The 22678-nt window shown below is 66.2% G+C and overlaps 1 protein-coding gene across 1 annotated transcript in view; it reads right to left on the reverse strand.

The window, feature by feature from the left end:
- Window positions 1–762: 762 nt before the first annotated feature.
- The window catches only part of ARHGEF2 (Rho/Rac guanine nucleotide exchange factor 2), a 35717-nt gene continuing 13801 nt past the window's right edge, over window positions 763–22678 (reverse strand). Inside the window, 14 exon segments of the mRNA XM_040652465.2 lie at window positions 763–854; window positions 1085–1152; window positions 3068–3237; window positions 4529–4605; window positions 5814–5837; window positions 5840–6112; window positions 8243–8360; window positions 11588–11713; window positions 13637–13887; window positions 15792–15938; window positions 18506–18615; window positions 18712–18841; window positions 21313–21376; window positions 21537–21604. Coding sequence (XP_040508399.1) covers window positions 778–854; window positions 1085–1152; window positions 3068–3237; window positions 4529–4605; window positions 5814–5837; window positions 5840–6112; window positions 8243–8360; window positions 11588–11713; window positions 13637–13887; window positions 15792–15938; window positions 18506–18615; window positions 18712–18841; window positions 21313–21376; window positions 21537–21604 — 1703 coding nt within the window. The 3' untranslated portion in view covers window positions 763–777.

Consider the following 22678-nt stretch of genomic DNA (forward strand, 5'->3'; position numbering starts at 1 on the left):
GGGGCAAAGGTCAGGGGTCAGAGGCCAGGGGGGGCAGAGGTCATGGGCTCAGGGGTCATGGGGGCAGAGATCATGGGCTCAGGGGTCATTGGGGGTCAGGGGGTGAGCAGTGGGGTCCCAGGGCTGTGGGGTCCTGCTGCTGCAGCCGCTCTGCGGGGCAGGGGGCAGAGGTCAGGGGTCATAGGTCATGGCGTCAGGGGTCAAAGGTCAGGGGTCATGGGACAGATGCCATGGACTCGAGAGTCAAAGGTCAGGGGTCGGGGGGGGTCGGGGGTGAGCAATGGGGTCCCAGGGCTGTGGGGTCCTGCTGCTGCAGCCGCTCTGTGGGGCAGGGATGAGGGGGTCACAGGTCATGGGGTCACAGGTCAGGGGTCGTAGGTCATGGGGTCACTGGGTGAGCAGTGGGGTCCCAGGGCTGCGCAGTCCTGCTGCTGCAGCTGCTCTGTGGGGTCAGAGGTCACGGGGTCATAGGTCACAGGGTGAGCACAGGGGTGCCAGGGCTGTGGGGTCCTGCTGCTGCAGCCGCTCTATGGGGCAGGGGTCAGGGGTCATGGGGTCAGAGGTCACAGGGTGAGCACAGGGGTCCCAGGGTTATGCGGTCCTGCTGCTGCAGCCGCTCTATGGGGTCAGAGGTCAGGGGTCATGGGGTCAGGGGGGCACGGGGTGAGCAGTGGGGTCACAGGGTCATGGGGATGTGGGGTGAGGGTGCCAGGGCTGTGGGGTCCCGCTGCTGCAGCCGCTCTATGGGGCAGGGGTGAAGGGTCATGGGGTCACAGGTCAGGGGTCATAGGTCATGGGGTCACTGGGTGAGCAGTGGGGTCCCAGGGCTGTGGGGTCCCGCTGCTGCAGCCGCTCTGTGGGGCAGGGGGCAAAGGTCAGGGGTCATGGGGTGAGCAGTGGGGTCACAGAGACGTGGGGTGATGGGAACGCAGTGAGGGATATGGGCTGTGGGGTGGGGTCACGGGGTCACAGGGTCAGCAGGTCACGGGGTCAGGAGGTCACGGGGTCACAGGGTCAGGAGGTCATGGGGTCACGGGGTCAGGAGGTCACGGGGTCAGGAGGTCGCGGGGTCGCGGGCGCCCACCCCTCAGTTTGCGCAGTGACGCCTCCACCTCCGTCTCAATCAGCGGGAAGTCCTGCCGGCTGGGGCACCTGCGGGCACCCCATAGCGCCCCATAGCACCCCATAGCGCCCCATAGTGCCCCACAGTGCCCCATAGCACCCCACAGAGCCCCACAGTGCCCCACAGCACCCTATAGCGCCCCACAGCACCCCATAGCGCCCCACAGTGCCCCATAGCATCCCACAGCACCCCACAGTGCCCCACAGCACCCCATAGCGCCCCATAGCACCCCATAGCACCCCACAGCACCCCACAGCGCCCCACAGCACCCCATAGCGCTCCACAGCACCCCATAGAGCCCCATAGTGCCCCACAGCACCCCATAGTGACCCATAGCATGCCACAGCACCCCATAGTGCCCCACAGCACCCCACAGCACCCCATAGAGCCCCATAGCGCCCCACAGCACCCCATAGAGCCCCATAATGCCCCACAGCGCCCCATAGCGCCCCACAGCACTCCATAGTGCCCCATAGCGCTCCATAGCGCCCCATAGACCCCATAGCGCCTCATAATGCCCCATGGAGCCCCCATAGCGCCCCATAGCGCTCCATAGCGCCCCACAGCGCCCCATAGTGCCTCATAGTGCCCCACAGCACCCCATAACACTCCACAGTGCCCCACAGCACTCCAAAGTGTCCCATAGCGCCCCACAGCACCCCCCAGCTCATCCCCCATCCCCCAGCCCACTCCCAGCCCCACATCACCCCCCATTACACCCCCCAGCCCCACATCATCCCCTAGCCCACCCCCCATCCCCCACCCCCCAGCCCACCCCCAGCCCCACATCACCCCCCAGCCCACCCCCCAGCCTCACATCACCCCCCAGCCCCACAGCTCACCCCCTAGCCCACCCCCCATTCCCCAGCCCGCCCCCCAGCCCCACATCACCCTCCACTACACCCCCAGCCCCACATCACCCCCTAGCCCACCCCCCACCCCCCAGCCCACCCCCCAGCCCCACATCAGCCCCCAGCCCCACATCACCCTCCAGCCCCACATCAGCCCCCAGCCCCACATCACCCTCCAGCCCCACATCACCCCCCAGCCCCACATCACCCCTCAGCCCACCCTTCACCCCCCAGCTCACCCCACAGCCCCACACCACCCTCCATTACACCCCCCTGCCCCACAGCTCACCCCCCAGCCCCACATCACCCCCCAGCCCCACATCACCCCCTAGCCCACGCATCACCCCCTAGCCCACCCCCCACCCCTCAACCCCCCATCACACCCCCCAGCCTCCCAGCTCACCCCCCAGCCCCACATCACCCCCCGTTACACCCCCCCAGCCCACCCCCCAGCGCCACATCACACCCCATTACACCCCCCCAGCCCCACATCACCCCCTAGCCCACCCCCCAGCTCACCCCCCAACCCCACATCACCCCCCAGCTCACCCCCCATCACCCTCCATTACACCCCCCAGCCCCACAGCTCACCCCCCAGCCCCACATCACCCCCCATTACACCCCCCAGCCCCACATCACCCCTCGCCCACCCCCACCCCCCAGCCCCACATCACCCCCCAGGTCACCCCCCATCACCCCCCATTACACCCCCCCAGCCTACCCCCCGTCCCCCAGCTCACCCCTCAGCCCACCCTTCACCCCTCCAGCTCACCCCCCATCACCCCCCATTACACCCCCCAGCCCCCCAGCTCACCCCCCAGCCCCCCATCACCCCCCATTACACCCCCCAGCCTACCCCCCGTCCCCCAGCTCACCCCCCAGCCCCACATCACCCCTCAGCTCACCCCCCATCACCCCCCATTACACCCCCCCAGCCCACCCCCTGTCCCCCAGCCCACCCCCCAGCCCCACATCACCCCCCATTACACCCCCCAGCCCCACATCACCCCCCATTACACCCCCCAGCCCCCCATCACCCCCTAGCCCACCCCCACCCCCCAGCCCCCCATCACCCCCGTCCCCCCCCACTCACTGGCTGACCGCCTGCTGGATGAGGCGCATCCACAGCGTCCTCTCGTCGCGGGAGGCGGCGTGCAGCTCATACATCTCGGGGGGCGCAGCGCTGAGCAGGAAGAGCCCCTTCTCCTGGTTGGCCACGTCCCGCACGATCAGTTCGTGCAGGGAGATCACCGCCGGTTTGTCCTGGGGGGCGCAGCGGGGGGTGAGCCGGGGGGGTGTGGGGTGAGCTGGGGGGTGAGCTGGGGGGCTGGGTGGGGGTGGGGGGGTGAGCTGGGGGGGTGAGCTGGGGGGGTGTGGGGTGAGCTGGGGGGTGAGCTGGGGGGCTGGGGGGTGAGCTGGGGGGGTGAGCTGGGGGGGTGTGGGGTGAGCTGGGGGGTGAGTTGGGGGGCTGGGGGGTGAGCTGGGGGGCCAGGTGGGGGCTGGGGGGTGAGCTGGGGGGAGATGGGAGTGGGCTGAGGGGTGATGTGGGGCTGGGGTTGGGCTGAGGGGCACTGTGGGGATGGGGGGTGAGCTGTGGGGCTGGGTGATGGGCTGGGGGGTGGGCTGGGGGGTGATGGGGGTACGCTGAGGGGTGATGTGGGGCTGGGGGGTGGGCTGGGGGGCCGGGTGAGGGGCTGGGGGGTGAGCTGGGGGGGTGAGTTGGGGGGCTGTGGGGTGAGCTGGGGGGCCAGGTGGGGGCTGGGGGGAGATGGGGGTGGGCTGAGGGGTGATGTGGGGCTGGGGGGTGAGCTGTGGGGCACTGTGGGGCTGGGGGGTGAGCTGGGGGGCCGGGTGGGGGGCTGGGGGCTGAGTTGTGGGGTGATGGGGGTGGGCTGAGGGGTGATGTGGGGCTGGGGGGTGAGGTGTGGGGCAGGGGGTAGGCTGAGGGGTGATGTGGGGATGGGGGGTGAGCTGTGGGGCTGAGGGGTGAGCTGTGGGGATGGGTGATGGGCTAGGGAGTGAGTTGTGGGGCACTGGGGACGGGGGGTGAGCTGTGGGGGTGGGTGGGGGGCTGAGGGGTGATGTGGGGCTGTAGGGTGAGCTGTGGGGCTGGGGGGTGAGCTGTGGGGAGATGGGGGTAGGCTGAGGGGTGATGTGGGGATGGGGGGTGAGCTGGGGGGGTGCCGGGGGGCTGTGGGGTGAGCTGGGGGGCCGGGTGGGGGGCTGGGGGGTGAGCTGGGGGGCACTGTGGGGATGGGGGGTGATGTGGGGTGAGCTGTGGGGCTGGGTGATGGGCTAGGGGGTGAGCTGTGGGGCACTGTGGGGACGGGGGGTGAGCTGTGGGGCTGGGTTGGGGGGCTGGGGGGTGATGTGGGACTGTAGAGTGAGCTGTGGGGCTGTGGGGTGGGCTGAGGGGTGAGCTGTGGGGTTGGGGGTGGGCTGTGGGGTGAGCTGTGGGGCGCTATGGGGCGCGGTGGGGCAGTGTGGGGCGCTGTGGGGCAGTATGGGGCAGTGTGGGGCGCAGTGGGGCAGTGTGGGGTGCTGTGGGTCTGACCATGGTGGGGAAGGAGAGCTTCTGGTCCTTCTCCTGCAGGAAGACGATGACGTCCGTCATCAGCAGCAGCAGAACGTCTGGGGGGGGGGGGGGGGGGGGTCAGCACACGGCCGTCTGCCCCATACAGCCCCACCCATACAGCCCCGCCCCATACAGCCCCATCCCATAGAGCCCCGCCCCATAGAGCCCCGCCCCATAGAGCTCCGCCCCATAGAGCCCTGCCACATAGAGCCCCGCCCCATAGAACCCTGCCCCAGAGCCCCGCCCCATAGAGCCCCGCCCCATAGAGCCCCATCCCATAGAGCCCCACGCCATAGAGCCCCGCCCCATAGAGCCCTGCCCATAGAGCCCCACCCCATAGAGCCCCGCCCCATAGAGCCCCGCCCCACAGAGCCCCGCCCCATAGAGCCAAAGAGCCCCACCCCATAGAGCCTCTGCCCCATAGAGACTCTGCCCCATACAGCCCCGCCCCATAGAGCCCTGCCCCATAGAGCCCCACCCGTACAGTCCTGCCCCATACAGCCCCGCCCCATAGAGCCCTGTCCCACAGAGCCTCACCCCATACAGCCCCGCCCCATAGAGCCCTGCCCCATAGATCCTGCTGCCCCATAAAAACCCCTGCCCTATAGAGCCCCTATAGAGTATGACCCATACAGCCCTGCCCCATAGAGCCCCAGCCCCATAGAACCCCACCCCATAAAGACCCTGCCCTATAGAACCCCAAACCCACAGAGCCCCCACCCCATAGAGCTCTGCCCCATAGAGCCCCTGACCCATACAGGCCCGCTCCATAGAGCCCCAGCCCCATAGAACCCCGCCCCATAGAACCCCCAGCCCCATAGAACCCCGCCCCATAGAGACTCTGCCCTATAGAACCTCACCCCATAGAGCCCCCGCCCCATAGAACCCCCAGCCCCATAGAACCCCGCCCCATAGAGACTCTGCCCTATAGAACCTCACCCCATAGAGCCCCCGCCCCATAGAACCCCCAGCCCCATAGAACCCATCCCCATAGAACCCAGCCCCATAGAACCCCCAGCCCCATAGAACCCAGCCCCATAGAACCCATCCCCATAGAACCCATCCCCATAGAACCCCCAGCCCCATAGAACCCCGCCCCATAAAGACCCTGCCCTATAGAACCCTAAACCCATAGAGCCCCCACCCCATAGAGCTCTGCCCCATAGAGCCCCCGCCCCATAGAACCCCTACGACCCTCCCGTGACCTCCCGCCCTTTGACCCCGTGACCCCCCGGCTGACCCCACCCCCGCACCCCTCCCCCACCTTTGAAGCGCCCCGCCGCGGTTTCCAGAGGACGCAGCCGCTGTGCAACAACTTCCGGCGCAGGAGCTCATCCCGCCCGAAGGTGGCGCAGCCGCTTCCGGCGCCGTTGCCGTTGCCGTTTCCGCTTCCGGGTCGGCCGTCCCCGCGCAGCTGCAGTTTGGCGCGGCCGTCCACGCGGCGGTAGACGTCGTAGAGGCGCATGCGCAGTTCGTGCTCGCGCACCTCGGCGTTGATGGCGGAGATGAGGTCCTTCACGAGCAGCAGCGCGCGGCTCAGCTCCGCCGCCTCCGCTTCGTCCTCTGCGGGGGGCGGCGCCGTAAAGCAGCGGCAGCGCAACCACCGCCCCATAACCACCGCCCCATAACCACCACCGCCCCATAACCACCGCCCCATAACCACCACCACGCCATAACCACCGCCCCATAACCACTGCCCCATAACCACCGCCCCATAACCACCACCGCCCCATAACCACCGCCCCATAACCGCCCCATAACCACCCCATAACCACCACCGCCCCATAACCACCACTGCCCCATAACCACCGCCCCATAACCATCACTGCCCCATAACCACTGCCCCATAACCACCACCCCATAACCACCACTGCCCCATAACCACCACCCCATAACCACCACTGCCCCATAACCATCACTGCCCCATAACCATCACTGCCCCATAACCACCACTGCCCCATAACCACCGCCCCATAACCATCACTGCCCCATAACCACCCCATAACCACTGCCCCATAACCACCACCGCCCCATAACCACCGCCCCATAACCACCGCAACCACCGCCCCATAACCACCGCCCCATTACCACCGCCCCATAACCATCACTGCCCCATAACCACCGCCCCATAACCACTGCCCTATAACCTCCACCCCATAGGCAACTGCCCATCAGCACCATAACCACCGCCCCATAACCTCCACCCCATAAGCAACAGCACATCACTGCCCCATAAGCACCACCGCCCCATAACCACCGCCCCATAACCACCCCATAACAACCACCGCCCCATAAGCACCAACCCACAGCCACTGCCCCATAACCGCCGCCCCATAACCACCATAACCACCGCCCCATAACCACCGTAAACACCGCCCCATAACCACTGCCCCATAACCACCATTACCACCGCCCCATAAGCACCACCCCATAACCACTGCCCTACAAGCAGTGACTCATAAACACCATAAACACCGCCCCCTAACCGCTGCCCCATAACCACCATCACCACCGCCCCATAACCACCGCCCCATAACAACCACCGCCCCATAACCTCCACCCCATAACCTCCACCCCATAACCTCCACCCCATAAGCACCGCCCCATAAACACCAACCCACAGCCACTGCCCCGTAAGCACCACCCCATAACCACGGCCCCATAACCACTGCCCCAAACAGCAACTGCACTGTGCCCCATAGCCCGGCACCACCCGCCCCCACAGCGCTCTGCCACCCCATAGCACACAGCCACCCTATAAGGTACAGCCACCCCATAGCACACAGCTGCCCCATAGCACACAGCCACCCCATAGCACACAGCCGCCCCATAGCACAGAGCTGCCCCATAGCTCCCAGCCGCCCCATAGCTCCCAGCCGCCCCATAGCACAGAGCCGCCCCATAGCTCCCAGCCGCCCCATAGCACACAGCTGCCCCATAGCACAGAGCCGCCCCATAGCGCCCAGCTGCCCCTTAGCGCCTGGCCGCCCCATAACACACAGCTGCCCCATAACACAGAGCTGCCCCATAGCACACAGCTGCCCCTTAGCACCCAGCCGCCCCATAGCGCCCGGCCACCCCATAGCACAGAGCCGCCCCATAGCACCCAGCTGCCCCATAGCTCCCAGCCACCCCATAGCACCCAGCCCTCCCCATAGTGCCCAGCTGCCCCATAGCACACAGCTGCCCCTTAACACCCAGCCGCCCCATAGCGCCGGGCCGCCCCATAGCACCCAGCCGCCCCATAGCACCCAGCCGCCCCATAGCACAGAGCTGCCCCATAGCTCCCAGCCGCCCCATACTGCAGAGCCGCCCCATAGCACTGAGCCGCTCCATACCTCCCAGCCGCCCCATAGCGCAGAGCCGCCCCATAGTGCCGGGCCGCCCCATAGCGCAGAGCCACCCCATAGCACAGAGCCGCCCCATAGCGCAGAGCCGCCCCATAGCGCAGAGCTGCCCCATAGCGCAGAGCCGCCCCATAGCGCCCGGCTGCCCCATAGCTCCCAGCCGCCCCATAGCGCTGGGCCGCCCCATAGCGCCGGGCCGCCCCATAGCGCAGAGCCACCCCATAGCGCAGAGCCGCCCCATAGCTCCCAGACGCCCTATAGCTCCCAGCCGCCCCATAGCGCCGGGCCGCCCCATAGCGCAGAGCCGCCCCATAGCACTGAGCCGCCCCATAGCGCCGGGCCGCACCTCGGGAGTGGCGCAGGATGCGCTCGATGAGCACGGGGTATTTGGTGATGCGCTGCGTGACCAGCAGGATGCACTCCGGGACGCCGTGGCGCCGCAGCAGCGGAGAGCGGGCGGTGCGCTGAGGGACAGCGTCAGTGCGGGGCGGCAGTGGGGGGCAGCGCGCAATGGGGCAGTGGGGGGGGGGGGGGGTGGGGGGGGGGGGCAATAGGGGGGCAGTGGGGGGTGGAAGGATGGAGAGGGATGGGGGGCAGTGGGGGGCAATGAGGGGGGTGGGGTTCAATAGGGGGCAGTGGGGGGGCAATAGGGGGCAGTGGGGGGCAATGGCGGGCAATGGGGGGCAGGGGGGGCGGTGGGTGGGGTGGGGGGCAATAGGGGGCAATGGGGGGCAGTGCGCGCAATGGGGCAGTGGGCAGAGGGGGGGCGGTGGGGGAGCAGTGGGGGTGGAAGGATGGAGAGGGATGGGGGGCAGCGGGGGGCAATGAGGGGGGGTGGGGGGCAATAGGGGGCAGTGGGGGGCAGTGCGAGCAATGGGGCAGTGGGGGGAGGGGGGGGCGGTGGGGGGGGGTGGGGGGCAATGGGGGCAATGGGGGTTGGAAGGATGGAGAGGGATGGGGGGCAGTGTGGGGCAATAGGGGGCAGAGGGGGGCAATGGGGGAGCAGTGGGGGGTGGAAGGATGGAGAGGGATGGGGGGCAGTGGGGGGCAATGAGGGGGGTGGGGTTCAATAGGGGGCAGTGGGGGGCAATAGGGGGCAGTGGGGGGCAGTGCGCGCAATGGGGCAGTGGGGGGAGGGGGGGGGCGGTGGGGGGCAGTGCGGGCAATGGGGCTTTGGGGGTTGGGGGGGGCAGCGGGGGGGGTGGGGGGCAATAGGAGGCAGTGGGGGGCAATGGGGGAGCAGTGGGGGGTCGTGGGAGGCAGTATTCACCCCCCATCCGCCCCCCATTCAGCCCCCCACCCCCACCCGCCCCCTATTCACCCCCCATCCCCCCCATTCAGCCCCCCAACCCCCAAACGCCCCCCCCACCCCCATCCGCCCCCTACTCACCCCCCAACCACCCCCCATCTGCCCCCTATTCAACCCCCATCCCCCTCCCATCTGCCCCCCCCCACCCCTATCCTCCCATCCGACCCCCAAACGCTCCCCCCACCCCCCACCCACCCCCTATTCACCCCCCATCCGCCCCCCATCCCCCCCATCTGCCCCCCTTCCCCCCCCCATTCAGCCCCCCACCCCCCATCTGCCCCCAATTCACCCCTCATCTGCCCCCCCCACCCCCATCCCCCCCATTCAGCCCCCTGCCCCCCATCTGCCCCCCCACCCCCATTGGTCCCCTATTCACCCCCCATCCGCCCCCCATCCGCCCCCTATTCAACCCCCATCCCCCTCCCATCTGCCCCCCCACCCCCATCCCCCCCATCTGCCCCCCATCTGCCCCCTATTCACCCCCCATCTCCCCCATCTGCCCCCCATCTGCCCCCCATTCAGCCCCCTACTCCCAATTCAGCCCCCCACCCCCATTGGCCCCCATCCCCCCCCCATCCGCCCCCTATTTACCCCCCATCTGCCCCCCATCCGCCCCTATTCACCCCCTATTCACCCCCCATCCGCCCCCCCCACCCCCCATCCCCCCCATCCGCCCCCCACCTGCCCCCCATCCGCCCCCTATTCACCCCCCATCCCCCCCATCTGCCCCCCATCCTCCCCCATCCGCCCCCCCACCCCCATCCCCCCCATCTTCCCCCCATCTGCCCCCCATTCAGCCCCCCACCCCCCATCCGCCCCCCATCCGCCCCCATTCACCCCCCACCTGCCCCCCATCCGCCCCTATTCACCCCCCATCCGCCCCTATTCACCCCCATCTCCCCCCATCCGCCCCCTATTCACCCCCCATCCCCCCCATCTGCCCCCCTTCCCCCCCCATTCAGCCCCCCACCCCCCATCTGCCCCCAATTCACCCCTCATCTGCCCCCCCCACCCCCATCCCCCCCATTCAGCCCCCTGCCCCCCATCTGCCCCCCACCCCCATTGGTCCCCTATTCACCCCCCATCCGCCCCCCATCCGCCCCCTATTCAACCCCCATCCCCCTCCCATCTGCCCCCCCACCCCCATCCCCCCCATCTGCCCCCCATCTGCCCCCTATTCACCCCCCATCTCCCCCATCTGCCCCCCATCTGCCCCCCATTCAGCCCCCTACTCCCAATTCAGCCCCCCACCCCCATTGGCCCCCATCCCCCCCCCATCCGCCCCCTATTTACCCCCCATCTGCCCCCCATCCGCCCCTATTCACCCCCTATTCACCCCCCATCCGCCCCCCCCACCCCCATCCCCCCCATCCGCCCCCCACCTGCCCCCCATCCGCCCCCTATTCACCCCCCATCCCCCCCATCTGCCCCCCATCCTCCCCCATCCGCCCCCCCACCCCCATCCCCCCCATCTTCCCCCCATCTGCCCCCCATTCAGCCCCCCACCCCCCATCCGCCCCCCATCCGCCCCCATTCACCCCCCACCTGCCCCCATCCGCCCCTATTCACCCCCCATCCGCCCCTATTCACCCCCCATCTCCCCCCATCCGCCCCCTATTCACCCCCCATCCCCCCCATCTGCCCCCCATCCTCCCCCATCCGCCCCCCCACCCCCATCCCCCCCATCTTCCCCCCATCTGCCCCCCATTCAGCCCCCCACCCCCCACCTGCCCCCATCCGCCCCTATTCACCCCCATCCGCCCCTATTCACCCCCCATCTGCCCCCCCTCCGCCCCCTATTCACCCCCCATCCCCCCCATCTGCCCCCCATCCGCCCCCCATTCAGCCCCCCACCCCAATCTGCCCCCCATCCCCCCCATCCGCCCCCTATTCACCCCCCATCCGCCCCCCCCACCCCCATCCCCCCCCATCCGCCCCCCATTCAGCCCCCCACCCCCCATCCGCCCCCCATCCGCCCCTATTCACCCCCCATCTGCCACCCATTGTCCCCCATTCGCCCCCTATTCACCCCCCATCTGCCTCCCCCACCCCCATTCCCCCATCTTCCCCCCACCCGCCCCCCATCCGCCCCCTATTCAACCCCATCTGCCCCCCATCCCCCCCATCCGCCCCCTATTCACCCCCCATCCGCCCCCCCCACCCCCATCCCCCCCATCTGCCCCTCATTCAGCCCCCTACCCCCCATCCGCCCCCCATTCAGCCCCCTACCCCCCATCTGCCCCCCATCCCCCCCATCCGCCCCCTATTCACCCCCCATCCGCCCCCCCCACCCCCATCCCCCCCATCCGCCCCCCATTCAGCCCCCCACCCCCATCTGCCCCCCATCCCCCCCCCCCGCCCCCTATGCACCCCCCCGCCTACCCTGACGAACGCCTGCAGCCTTTTATCCCTGGCCAGCAGCTCTTTGTACTCCCGCAGCGCGGCGCTGTGTTTGCTGCAGAACTCCGCGTAGCACTTCCGGAGCTGCTCCGCGCTCTGCCCCGAGAACTGCGGCGGGGGGGGATGGGGGGATGGGGGGGGGGCGTCACCCACCGCCACCGCAACGACCCCACGGGGGGCACCGCGTCCGCGGGGCGCCCGGAGACACCGCTGCCCCCACTGGGACGGCCACGGTGTCCCCCGGTGCCACCCATTGTCCCCATCTGGCTGACCACGATGTCCCCCACTGCCACCCATTGTCCCCACTGGGACGGCCACAGTGTCTCCCAGTGCCACCAGTGCCACCCATTGTCCCCATCTGACTGACCACAGTGTCCCCCAATGCCACCCACTGTCCCCACCTGGCTGACCACGATGTCCCCCGGAGCCACCACTGTCCCCACTGGGATGGCCTCAGTGTCCCCCAATGCCACCCACTGTCCCCACTGGGACGGCCACAGTGTCACCGGGTGCCACCAAACTGTCCTCACCTGGCTGACCACGATGTCCCCCAGTGCCACCCATTATCCCCACTGGGACGGCCACAGTATCACCCAGTGCCACCAAACTGTCCCCAATCGGGTGGCCACGATGTCCCCCAGTGCCACCCATTATCCCCACTGGGATGGCCACAGTGTCTCCCAATGCCACCCATTGTCCCCAATGGGATGGCCACAGTGTCACCGGGTGCCACCAATGCCACCAAACCGTCCCCACCTGGCTGACCACGATGTCCCCCAGAGCCACCACTGTCCCCACTGGGATGGCCACAGTGTCCCCCAGTGCCACCCATTGTCCCAATTGGGACAGCCACAGTGTCACCGGGTGCCACCAAACTGTCCCCACCTGGCTGACCACAATGTCCCCCGGAGCCACCACTGTCCCCACTGGGACGGCCACGGTGTTTCCCAGTGCCACCCACTGTCCCCACCTGGCCGACCACAGTGTCCCCCACTGCCACCCACTGTCCCTACTGGGATGGCCACAGTATCCCCCGGTGCCACCCATTATCCCCACTGGGATGGCCACGATGTCCCCCAATGCCACCCACTGCCACCACTGGGACGGCCACAGTGTCCCCCGGTGCCACCAAACTGTCCCCACCTGGCTGACCACAATGTCCCCCAATGCCACCCACTGTCCCCACTGGGATGGCCACAATGTCTCCCAGTGCCACCCACTGTCCCCACTGGGATGGCCACAGTGTCACCGGGTGCCACCCATTGTCCCCATCTCGCTGACCACGATGTCCCCCAGAGCCACGACTGTCCCCACTGGGATGGCCACAGTGTCCCCCAATGCCACCCATTATCCCCACTGGGACGGCCACAGTGTCTCCCAGTGCCACCCACTGTCCCCACCTGGCTGACCACAATGTCCCCCAATGCCACCCACTGTCCCCACTGTGATGGCCACAGTGTCACCAGGTGTCACCAGTGCCACCCACTGTCCCCACGTGGCTGACTGTGACCCCCCCCCACCTGGCTGACCATGACCCCCCCCACCTGGCAGACCAGGACGTCCCCCATTACCAGTGCCCCCCACGTGGCTGACCAGGAGGTCCCCCAATGCCCCCCCGTGGCTGACCCCCCCCACCTGGCTGACCCGGACGTCCCCCCCCCACCTGGCAGACCAGGATGTCCCCCATTACCAGTGCCCCCCACCTGGCTGACCATGACGTCTCCCCCCCCACCTGGCTGACCAGGACGTCCCCCATTACCCTCTGTGCCCCCCCGTGGCTGACCCCCCCCCACCTGGCTGACCAGGACGTCCCCCCCCCACGTGGCTGACCACGACCCCCCCCACCTGGCTGTCCCCCCCCCACCTGGCTGACCATGACCCCCCCCCACCTGGCTGACCCCCCCCCCCCATGTGGCTGACCACGACCCCCCCCACGTGGCTGTCCCCCCCCCACCTGGCTGACCAGGAGGTCCCCCCCCCCCCGTGGCTGACCATGACATCCCCCCCCCCCACCTGGCTGTCCCCCCCCACCTGGCTGACCAGGAGGTCCCCGAGGCGTTGGATGACGAAGTTTTTGCTGCTGCCCCCCACGAGGGAGAGGCGGCGGCGCTGCAGGAGCTGCGCCAGGAAGCGTTGGTGCAGAGCGCTCAGCTCATCCACGCAGGGGAAGACGGCGTTGACGGCGCCGGGCTGCAGCTGCAGCTCCTCCAGCATGGCGCGCCGCAGCACGCCGCCCATGATCTTCAGCGTGCGCACGTGGTGCAGCTCCGTCTGCATCAGCTCTGGGGGGGGGGGGGGAGGATGGGGGTCACAAAGCGGCCCCACGTGGGGCGGCCCCCAACCCCACCCCGCCCCACTCCGCTCTGCTCTGCTGTGCTCTGCTCTGCCCCACCACCCCGTGTGCCCCCATCCCTACACGGCCCCGTGTCCCCATATGTCCCCACCCCACACCTCCCACCCGTCCCCACATCCCCATATGTCCCCACCCCACACCTCCCACCTGTCCCCATCTGTGTCCCCACCCCATATCTCCACCTGTCCCCACATCCCCATCTGTGTCCCCACCCCACACCTCCCATCTGTCCCCATCTGTGTCCCCACCCCATATCTCCACCTGTCCCCATGTCCCCATCTGTGCCCCCACCTCTCCATGTCCCACCTGTTCCCACCCCACACCTCCCACCTGTCCCCATATGTCCCCACCCCACACCTCCCACCTGTCCCCATATGTCCCCACCCCATATCTCCACCTGTCCCCACATCCCCATCTGTGCCCCCATCCCTACACGTCCCTCCTGTCCCCATCTGTGTCCCCACCCCACCCATCCCCGTGTCCCCATCTGTGCCCCCACCCCTACACATCCCTCCTGTCCCCACCCCGTATCTCCACCTGTCCCCACATCCCCATCCCCCATATCCCCATGTCCCCATCTGTACCCCCACCCCACCCCTCCATGTCCCACCTGTCCCCACCCCACACCTCCCACGTGTCCCCACATCCCCATCTGTGCCCCCACCCCTACACGTCCCACCTGTCCCCACCCCATATCTCCACCTGTCCCCGTGTCCCATCTGTGTCCCCACCCCACCCATCCCCGTGTCCCCATCTGTGCCCCCACCCCTACATGTCCCACCTGTCCCCACCCCATATCTCCACCTGTCCCCACATCCCCATCTGTGCCCCCACCCCTACATGTCCTGCCTGTCCCCACCCCACATCTCCCCCATATCCCCACATCCCCATCTGTGCCCCCACCCCTACACGTCCCACCTGTCCCCAGCTGTCCCCACCCCAACTGTCCCCACATCCCCAGCTCTGCATCCCCACCCCGTATCTCCCACCCATCCCATCCCCATCTGTACCCCCACCCCACACCTCCTACCTGTCCCCATCTGTGTCCCCACCCCTCCATGTCCCACCTGTCCCCGCCCCATATCTCCCACCTGTCCCCATCTGTGTCCCCACCCCACACCTCCCACCCATCCCCATGTCCCCATCCCTGTCCCCATCCCTCCATGTCCCACTTGTCCCCATCCCATCCCTATCCCCACATTCCCCATGTCCCCATTCCTGTCCCCCATCCCATCCCCATCCCATCCCATCCCCATCCCTGTCCCCACACCCCCCCATGTCCTCCTGTCCTTGTCCCCATCCCATCCCTGTCCCCATACCTCTATGTCCCCATCCCATCCCCATCCCATCCCTATCCCCATACCTCCATGTCCCCATCCCATCCCCATCCCATCCCTATCCCCACAGTCCCCCCATCCCCATCCCTGTCCCCCCATCCCCCCATGTCCTATCCTTGTCCCCATCCCATCCCATCCCATCCCCATACCCCCCCATGTCCTTCTGTCCTTGTCCCTCTCCCATCCCCATCCCATCCCTGTCCCCATCCCCCCATGTCCCCATCCCCCCATGTCCCCATCCCCCCATCCCATCCCATCCCACCCCTGTCCCCATACCCCCATGTCCCCATCCCTGTCCCCATACCCCCACCCCACCCCCATCCCTGTCCCCACACCCCCCGTCCTATCCTTGACCCCACCCCACCCCCTCCCCACCCCTCCCCCCCCGTCGCACCGTGATGACGTCCTGCCTCCCCCCCCGTCGCACCGTAATGACGTCACGCCTCCCCCCCCGTCGCACCGTAATGACGTCACGCCTCCCTCCCCCCCGTCGCACCGTAGATGACGTCCTGCCTCCTCATGACGTCGGCGCGCTGCAGCTGCAGGAAGGCGCCGTCCACCGCCAGACTCCACGAATCGGCCGCGAAGTCGCGCTCGTCCGCCTCCAGCTCTGCCAGCAGCTGCTGCAGCACCGCGTCGGGGCCTGCGGGCACCGCGCCCGTATCCCACTGAGCCCATATATCCCGTGTGCCCATATATCCCCGTGTGCCCATATCTGTGCCCATATCCCACTGTGCCCATATCCCGTGTGCCCATATATCCCCGTGTGCCCATATCCGTGTGCCCATATATCCCCGTGTGCCCATATATCCCCGTGTGCCCATATATCCCGTGTGCCCATATATCCCCGTGTGCCCATATCTGTGTGCCCATATATCCCCGTGTGCCCATATATCCCCGTGTGCCCATATAATCTGTGTGCCCATATCCCACTGAGCCCATATCCAATGTGCCCATATATCCCCGTGTGCCCATATCCCACTGTGCCCATATCCCACTGTGCCCATATATCCCCGTGTGCCCATATATCCCCGTGTGCCCATATCCCACTGTGCCCATATCCCACTGTGCCCATATATCCCCGTGTGCCCATATAATCTGTGTGCCCATATCCCACTGTGCCCATATATCCCACTGTGCCCATATATCCCACTGTGCCCGTATCTGTGTGCCCATATCCCAATGTGCCCATATCCAATGTGCCCATATCTGTGTGCCCATATCTGTGTGCCCATATCCCAATGTGCCCATATATCCCCGTGTGCCCATATCTGTGTGCCCATATCCCACTGTGCCCATATCCCAATGTGCCCATATATCCCATGTGCCCACATCCCATGTGCCCACATATCCCAATGTGCCCATATCTGTGTGCCCATATATCCCATTGTGCCCATATCTGTGCCCATATCCCAATGTGCCCATATCCCACTGTGCCCATATATCCCCGTGTGCCCATATATCCCCGTGTGCCCATATCCCAATGTGCCCATATCCCAATGTGCCCATATATCCCACTGTGCCCATATCTGTGTGCCCATAGCTGTGTGCCCATATCTGTGTGCCCATATCCCAATGTGCCCATATCCCACTGTGCCCATATCTGTGTGCCCATATCCCAATGTGCCCATATCCCACTGTGCCCATATCCCACTGTGCCCATATCCCAATGTGCCCATATATCCCCATGTGTCCATATCTCCATGTGCCCATGTCCCCAGTTTCCATCCCCATGTCCCCACACCCCCATGTCCCCACATATCTCCCCATATCTCCTCCATATCCCCACCCCCTCACCCCCCATATCTCCCCATATCTCCCCTATAGCCCCACCCCCCACATCTCCACCATATCCCCCCCCACTCCCCATATATCCCCTATATCCACCCCCCACACCTCATATCTCCCCATATCTCCCCTATATCTCCACCCCACATATATCCTATACGTCCCCTATATCCCCCCACCCCACCCCCATATCTCCCCATATATCCCCTATATCCCTCCCATCCCTCATATCTACCCATATCTCCCCCATATCCCCACCCCCCATATATCCCCTATATCCCCACCCCCCATATCTCCCCATATCTCCCCATATCCCCACCCCCTCCCACCCCATATCTCCCCATATCTCCCCATATCCCTCCCCATATCTCCCCCATATCCCCACCCCCCATATATCCCTTATATCACCCCCACCCCCCATATCTCCCCATATATCCCCTATATCCCCACCCCCTGTCACCCTGTATCTTCCCCATATCCCCCCCCATATCTCCCATATATCCCCCCTATTCCCAACCCCATCACACCCCATATCTCCCCCATATCCCCCCCCATATCTCCCCATATCTCCCCTATATCCCCCCATATCTCCCCATATCCCCCCCATATCCCCCCATATCTCCCCTATATCCCCCCCCATATCTCCCCATATCCCCCCCATATCCCCCCCATATCTCCCCATATCCCCCTATATCCCCACCATATCCCTCCCATATCTCCCCATATCTCCCCCATATCTCCCCATATCTCCCCCATATCCCCACCCCCCATATATCCCCTATATTGCCCCCACCCCCCATATATCCCCTATATCCCCACCCCCTCTCACCCTGTATCTCCCCTATATTCCCCCCCATATATCCCCCATATCCCCACCCCCTCACACCCCATATCCCCCCCATATCTCCCCATTTCCCCCCCCACATCTCCCCATATCTCCCCCATATCCCCACCCCCTCACACCCCATATCCCCCCCCATATCTCCCCATATCCCCCCATATCTCCCCATATCCCCCTATATCCCCCCCCATATCCCCCCATATCTCCCCATATCCCCCCATATCCCCCCATATCTCCCCATATCCCCCATATCCCCGCATATCCCCCCATATCCCCCCATATCTCCCCATATCCCCCCCATATCCCCCCCATATCTCCCCATATCCCCCTATATCCCCCCCCATATCCCCCTATATCCCCCCCATATCCCCCCATATCTCCCCATATCCCCCCATATCCCCCCCATATCTCCCCTATATCCCCCCCCATATCTCCCCCATATCTCCCCATATCTCCCCCATATCCCCACCCCCTCACACCCCATATCCCCCCCATATCCCCCCCATATATCCCCATATCCCCCCATCCCCCACGCCCCATATCCCCCCTCCATATCCCCCCCCACCCCCCCCCGCCCCCACCTTCCTCAATGAGGGACTCGACGGACACAGTGCGGTTCCTCACGTTGAGGGAATCGGTGGACTGCGACAGAATGCGGCGGATCCCCAACGCCGATTCCTCATTGAACGTCCTGGGGGGGGGATGGACAGACACAGCGATGGCGGTGACCCCCCGGGACCCCCCCGGGACCCCCCCCGGGACCCCCCCAACCCCCCCCAACGCTCACCCCGCGATGTTGGTGGTGGAGACGCTCTTGGATAGGGACAGGGAGGGGCGGCCGCGGCGCGGGCCCAGCAGGGACTGCCGGAAGCTCTCGGAGGGGTACACGGCTGAGTTGGGGCGCTCCCGGGGGGCACCTGGGGGGGGGGGGGGGACACAGCGTCAGCACAGCCACTGCCCCAACACACCCCACGTGGCCCCAACCCACCCACGGTGACCCCAACCCACCCAGGGGGTCCCCAACCCACCTCAGGGGGTCCCCAATCCATCCCATGGGGTTCCCAATACACCCCAGGGTGGCCCCAACCCACCTCAGGGGGTCCCCAACTGCCCCCCATGGCCCCAACCCACCCCAAAATGTCCCCATCCCATCCCAGGGGGTCCCCAACCCACCCCACGTGGCCCCAACCCACCCCACGTGACCCCAACCCACTCACGGTGACCCCAACCCACCTCAGGGGGTTCCCAATTGCCCCACATGGCCCCAACCCACCCCAAAATGTCCCCAACCCACCCATGGGGTCCCCAACCCACCTTAGGGGGTCCCCAATTGCCCCACGTGGCCCCAACTCATCCCAAAATGGGGGTCCCCAACCCATCCCAGGGGGTCCCCAATCCATTCCATGGGGTCCCCAATACACCCCAGGGTGGCCCCAACCCATCCCAAAATGACCCCAACCCACTTCAGGGGGTCCCCAATTGTCCCACATGGCCCCAACCCATCCCAGGGTGACCCCAACCCACCCATGGGGTCCCCAACCCACCTCAGGGGGTCCCCAACTGCCCCACATGTCCCAACCCACCCCAAAATGTCCCCATCCCATCCCAGGGGGTTCCCAACCCACCCACGGTGACCCCAACCCACCCACGGTGACTTCAACCCATCCCAGGGGGTCCCCAATTGTCCCACATGGCCCCAACCCATCCTAGGGTGACCCCAACCCACCCACGGTGACCCCAACCCACCTCAGGGGGTTCCCAACTGCCCCACGTGGCCCCAACCCATCCCAAAATGGGGGTCCCCAACCCACCCAGGGGGTCCCCAACCCACCCCACGTGGCCCCAACCCACCCACGGTGACCCCAACCCACCCATGGGGTCCCCAACCCACCTCAGGGGGTCCCCAATTGCCCCACATGGCCCCAACCCATCCCAAAATCACCCCAACCCACCTCAGGGGGTCCCCAATTGCCCCCCATGGTCCCAACCCATCCCATGGGGTCCCCAATCCAACTCAGGGGGTCCCCAACCCACCCCCATGGCCACAACCGATCCCAGGGGGTCCCCAACTGCCCCACGTTGCCCCAACCCATCCCATAATGTCCCCAATCAACTCAGGGGGTCCCCAACCCACCCCAGGGGGTCCCCAACCCACCCCCATGGCCCCAACCCATCCCAAAATGTCCCCAACCCATCCCAGGGTCACCCCAACCCATCCCAGGGGGTCCCCAATTGCCCCCCATGGCCCCAACCCATCCCATGGGGTCCCCAATCCAACTCAGGGGGTCCCCAACCCACCCCCATGGCCACAACCCATCCCAGGGGGTCCCCAACTGCCCCCCATGGCCCCAACCCACCCATGGTGACCCCAACCCACCCAGGGGGTCCCCAACACACCTCAGGGGGTCCCCAATTGCCCCACATGGCCCCAACCCATCCCAAAATGTCCCCAACCCATCCCAGGGGGTCCCCAATACACCCCAGGATGACCCCAACCCATCCTGGGGAGTCCCCAACCCACCTCAGGGGGTCCCCAATTGCCCCCCATGGCCCAACCCATCTCATGGGGTCCCCAACCCAACTCAGGGGGTCCCCAACCCACCCCCATGGCCACAACCGATCCCAGGGGTTCCCCAACTGCCCCACATGTCCCAACCCATCCCAAAATGGGGGTCCCCAACCCATCCCAGGGGGTCCCCAACCCACCTCCATGGCCACAACCGATCCCAGGGGGTCCCCAACTGCCCCACGTGGCCCCAACCCATCCCATAATGTCCACAACCAACTCAGGGGGTCCCCAACCCACCCCAGGGGGTCCCCAACCCACCCCCATGGCCCCAACCCATCCCAAAATGTCCCCAACCCATCCCAGGGTCACCCCAACCCATCCCAGAGGGTCCCCAATTGCCCCCCATGGTCCCAACCCATCCCATGGGGTCCCCAATCCAACTCAGGGGGTCCCCAACCCACCCCAGGGGGTCCCCAACCCACCCCCATGGCCCCAACCCATCCCAAAATGCCCCCAACCAACCCAGGATGACCCCAATCCATTCCAGGGTGACCCCAACCCATCCCAGGGGGTCCCCAATTGCCCCCTACGGCCCCAACCCATCCCAGGGGGTCCCCAATCCCTCCCAGGGTGACCCCAACCCATCCCAGGGGGTCCCCAATCCCTCCCAGGGTGACCCCAACTCACCCATGATGTCCCCGAAACGTCCCCAACCCACATCGAGGTGGCCCCAACCCATCCCAGGGGTCCCCAACCCACCCATGGGGTCCCCGAGGTGCCCCTCACCCACCCACGGTGTCCCCGAGGTGTCCCCAACCCCCCCGCAGTGTCCCCGTGGTGCCCCCCATCCCCCCCCCCCCCCCGCTGCCCCCCACTCACCTTTATTGCGCAGCGACACCGACTGCAGAGCTGTGCTGTTCTTCAGCAGCGCCGCCTTCTGCTGCTGCAGGGAGGGGGGGGGGGGGGGGGGCAGATTGTCACCGCGATGGCCCCCCCCGTGACCCCCCCATCCCTCCTCCATCCCCCCCCGTGACCCCCCATCCCCCCCCATCCCCCCCCCATCCCCCCCCGTGACCCCCCCGCCCCCCCGCCCCCCCGCTCACCTTCTGCTTCACCTTGGTGCAGTTGGGCAGTGTGTCCTTGCAGCGGTTGTGGATGGTGACATTGCAGGCTGCCATGGGGGGGGGGGGCGACGTGGGGATGAGGACCCCCAAACAGCCCCCCCACACTGCGCCCTATGGGGCACGGCCCCACATCCCATATCCCATATCCCATATCCCATATCCCATATCCCATGTCCTTTTATGTTCTATGTCCCCATATCCCATGTCCCCATATCCCTCTATCCCTCTGTGTCCTATGTCCCCATATCCCATACCCCATGTCCCCATGTCCCTCTGTGTCCTATGTCCCCATATCCCATATCCCATGTCTCTCTGTGTCCTATGTCCCCATATCCCATATCCCATATCCCATGTTCCTATGTCCTATGTCCCCATATCCCATACCCCATATCCCATGTCCCTCTGTGTCCTATGTCCCCATATCCCATACCCCATATCCCATGTCCCTCTGTGTCCTATGTCCCCGTATCCCATATCCCTGTGTCCCCATATCCCTGTGTCCCCATATCCCATGTCCCTCTGTGTCCTATGTCCCCATATCCCATACCCCATATCCCATGTCCCTCTGTGTCCTATGTCCCCGTATCCCATATCCCCGTGTCCCCATATCCCTGTGTCCCCATATCCCATGTCCCTCTGTGTCCTATGTCCCCATATCCCATACCCCATATCCCATGTCCCTCTGTGTCCTATGTCCCCATATCCCGTATCCCCGTGTCCCCATATCCCATATGCCATATCCCCATGTCCCTCTGTGTCCTATGTCCCCATATCCCATATCCCCGTGTCCCCATGTCCCTGTGTCCCCATATCCCATATCCCATGTCCCTGTGTCCTATGTCCCCCTATCCTCATGTCCCTGTGTCCTATGTCCCCATATCCCATATCCCTGTGTCCTATGTCCCCATATCCTATATCCCATATCCCATGTTCCTGTGTCCTATGTCCCCCTATCCCACATCCCCGTGTCCCCATATCCCATATCCCCGTGTCCCTCTGTGTCCTATGTCCCCACATCCCATGTCCCTGTGTCCCCATATCCCATGTCCTTCTGTGTCCTATGTCCCCCTATCCCACATCCCCATATCCCATATCCCATGTTCCTGTGTCCTATGTCCCCA

Source organism: Gallus gallus, chromosome 25 (genome assembly GCF_016699485.2).
Source record: "Gallus gallus isolate bGalGal1 chromosome 25, bGalGal1.mat.broiler.GRCg7b, whole genome shotgun sequence".
NCBI classification, from domain to species: Eukaryota; Metazoa; Chordata; class Aves; order Galliformes; family Phasianidae; genus Gallus; species Gallus gallus.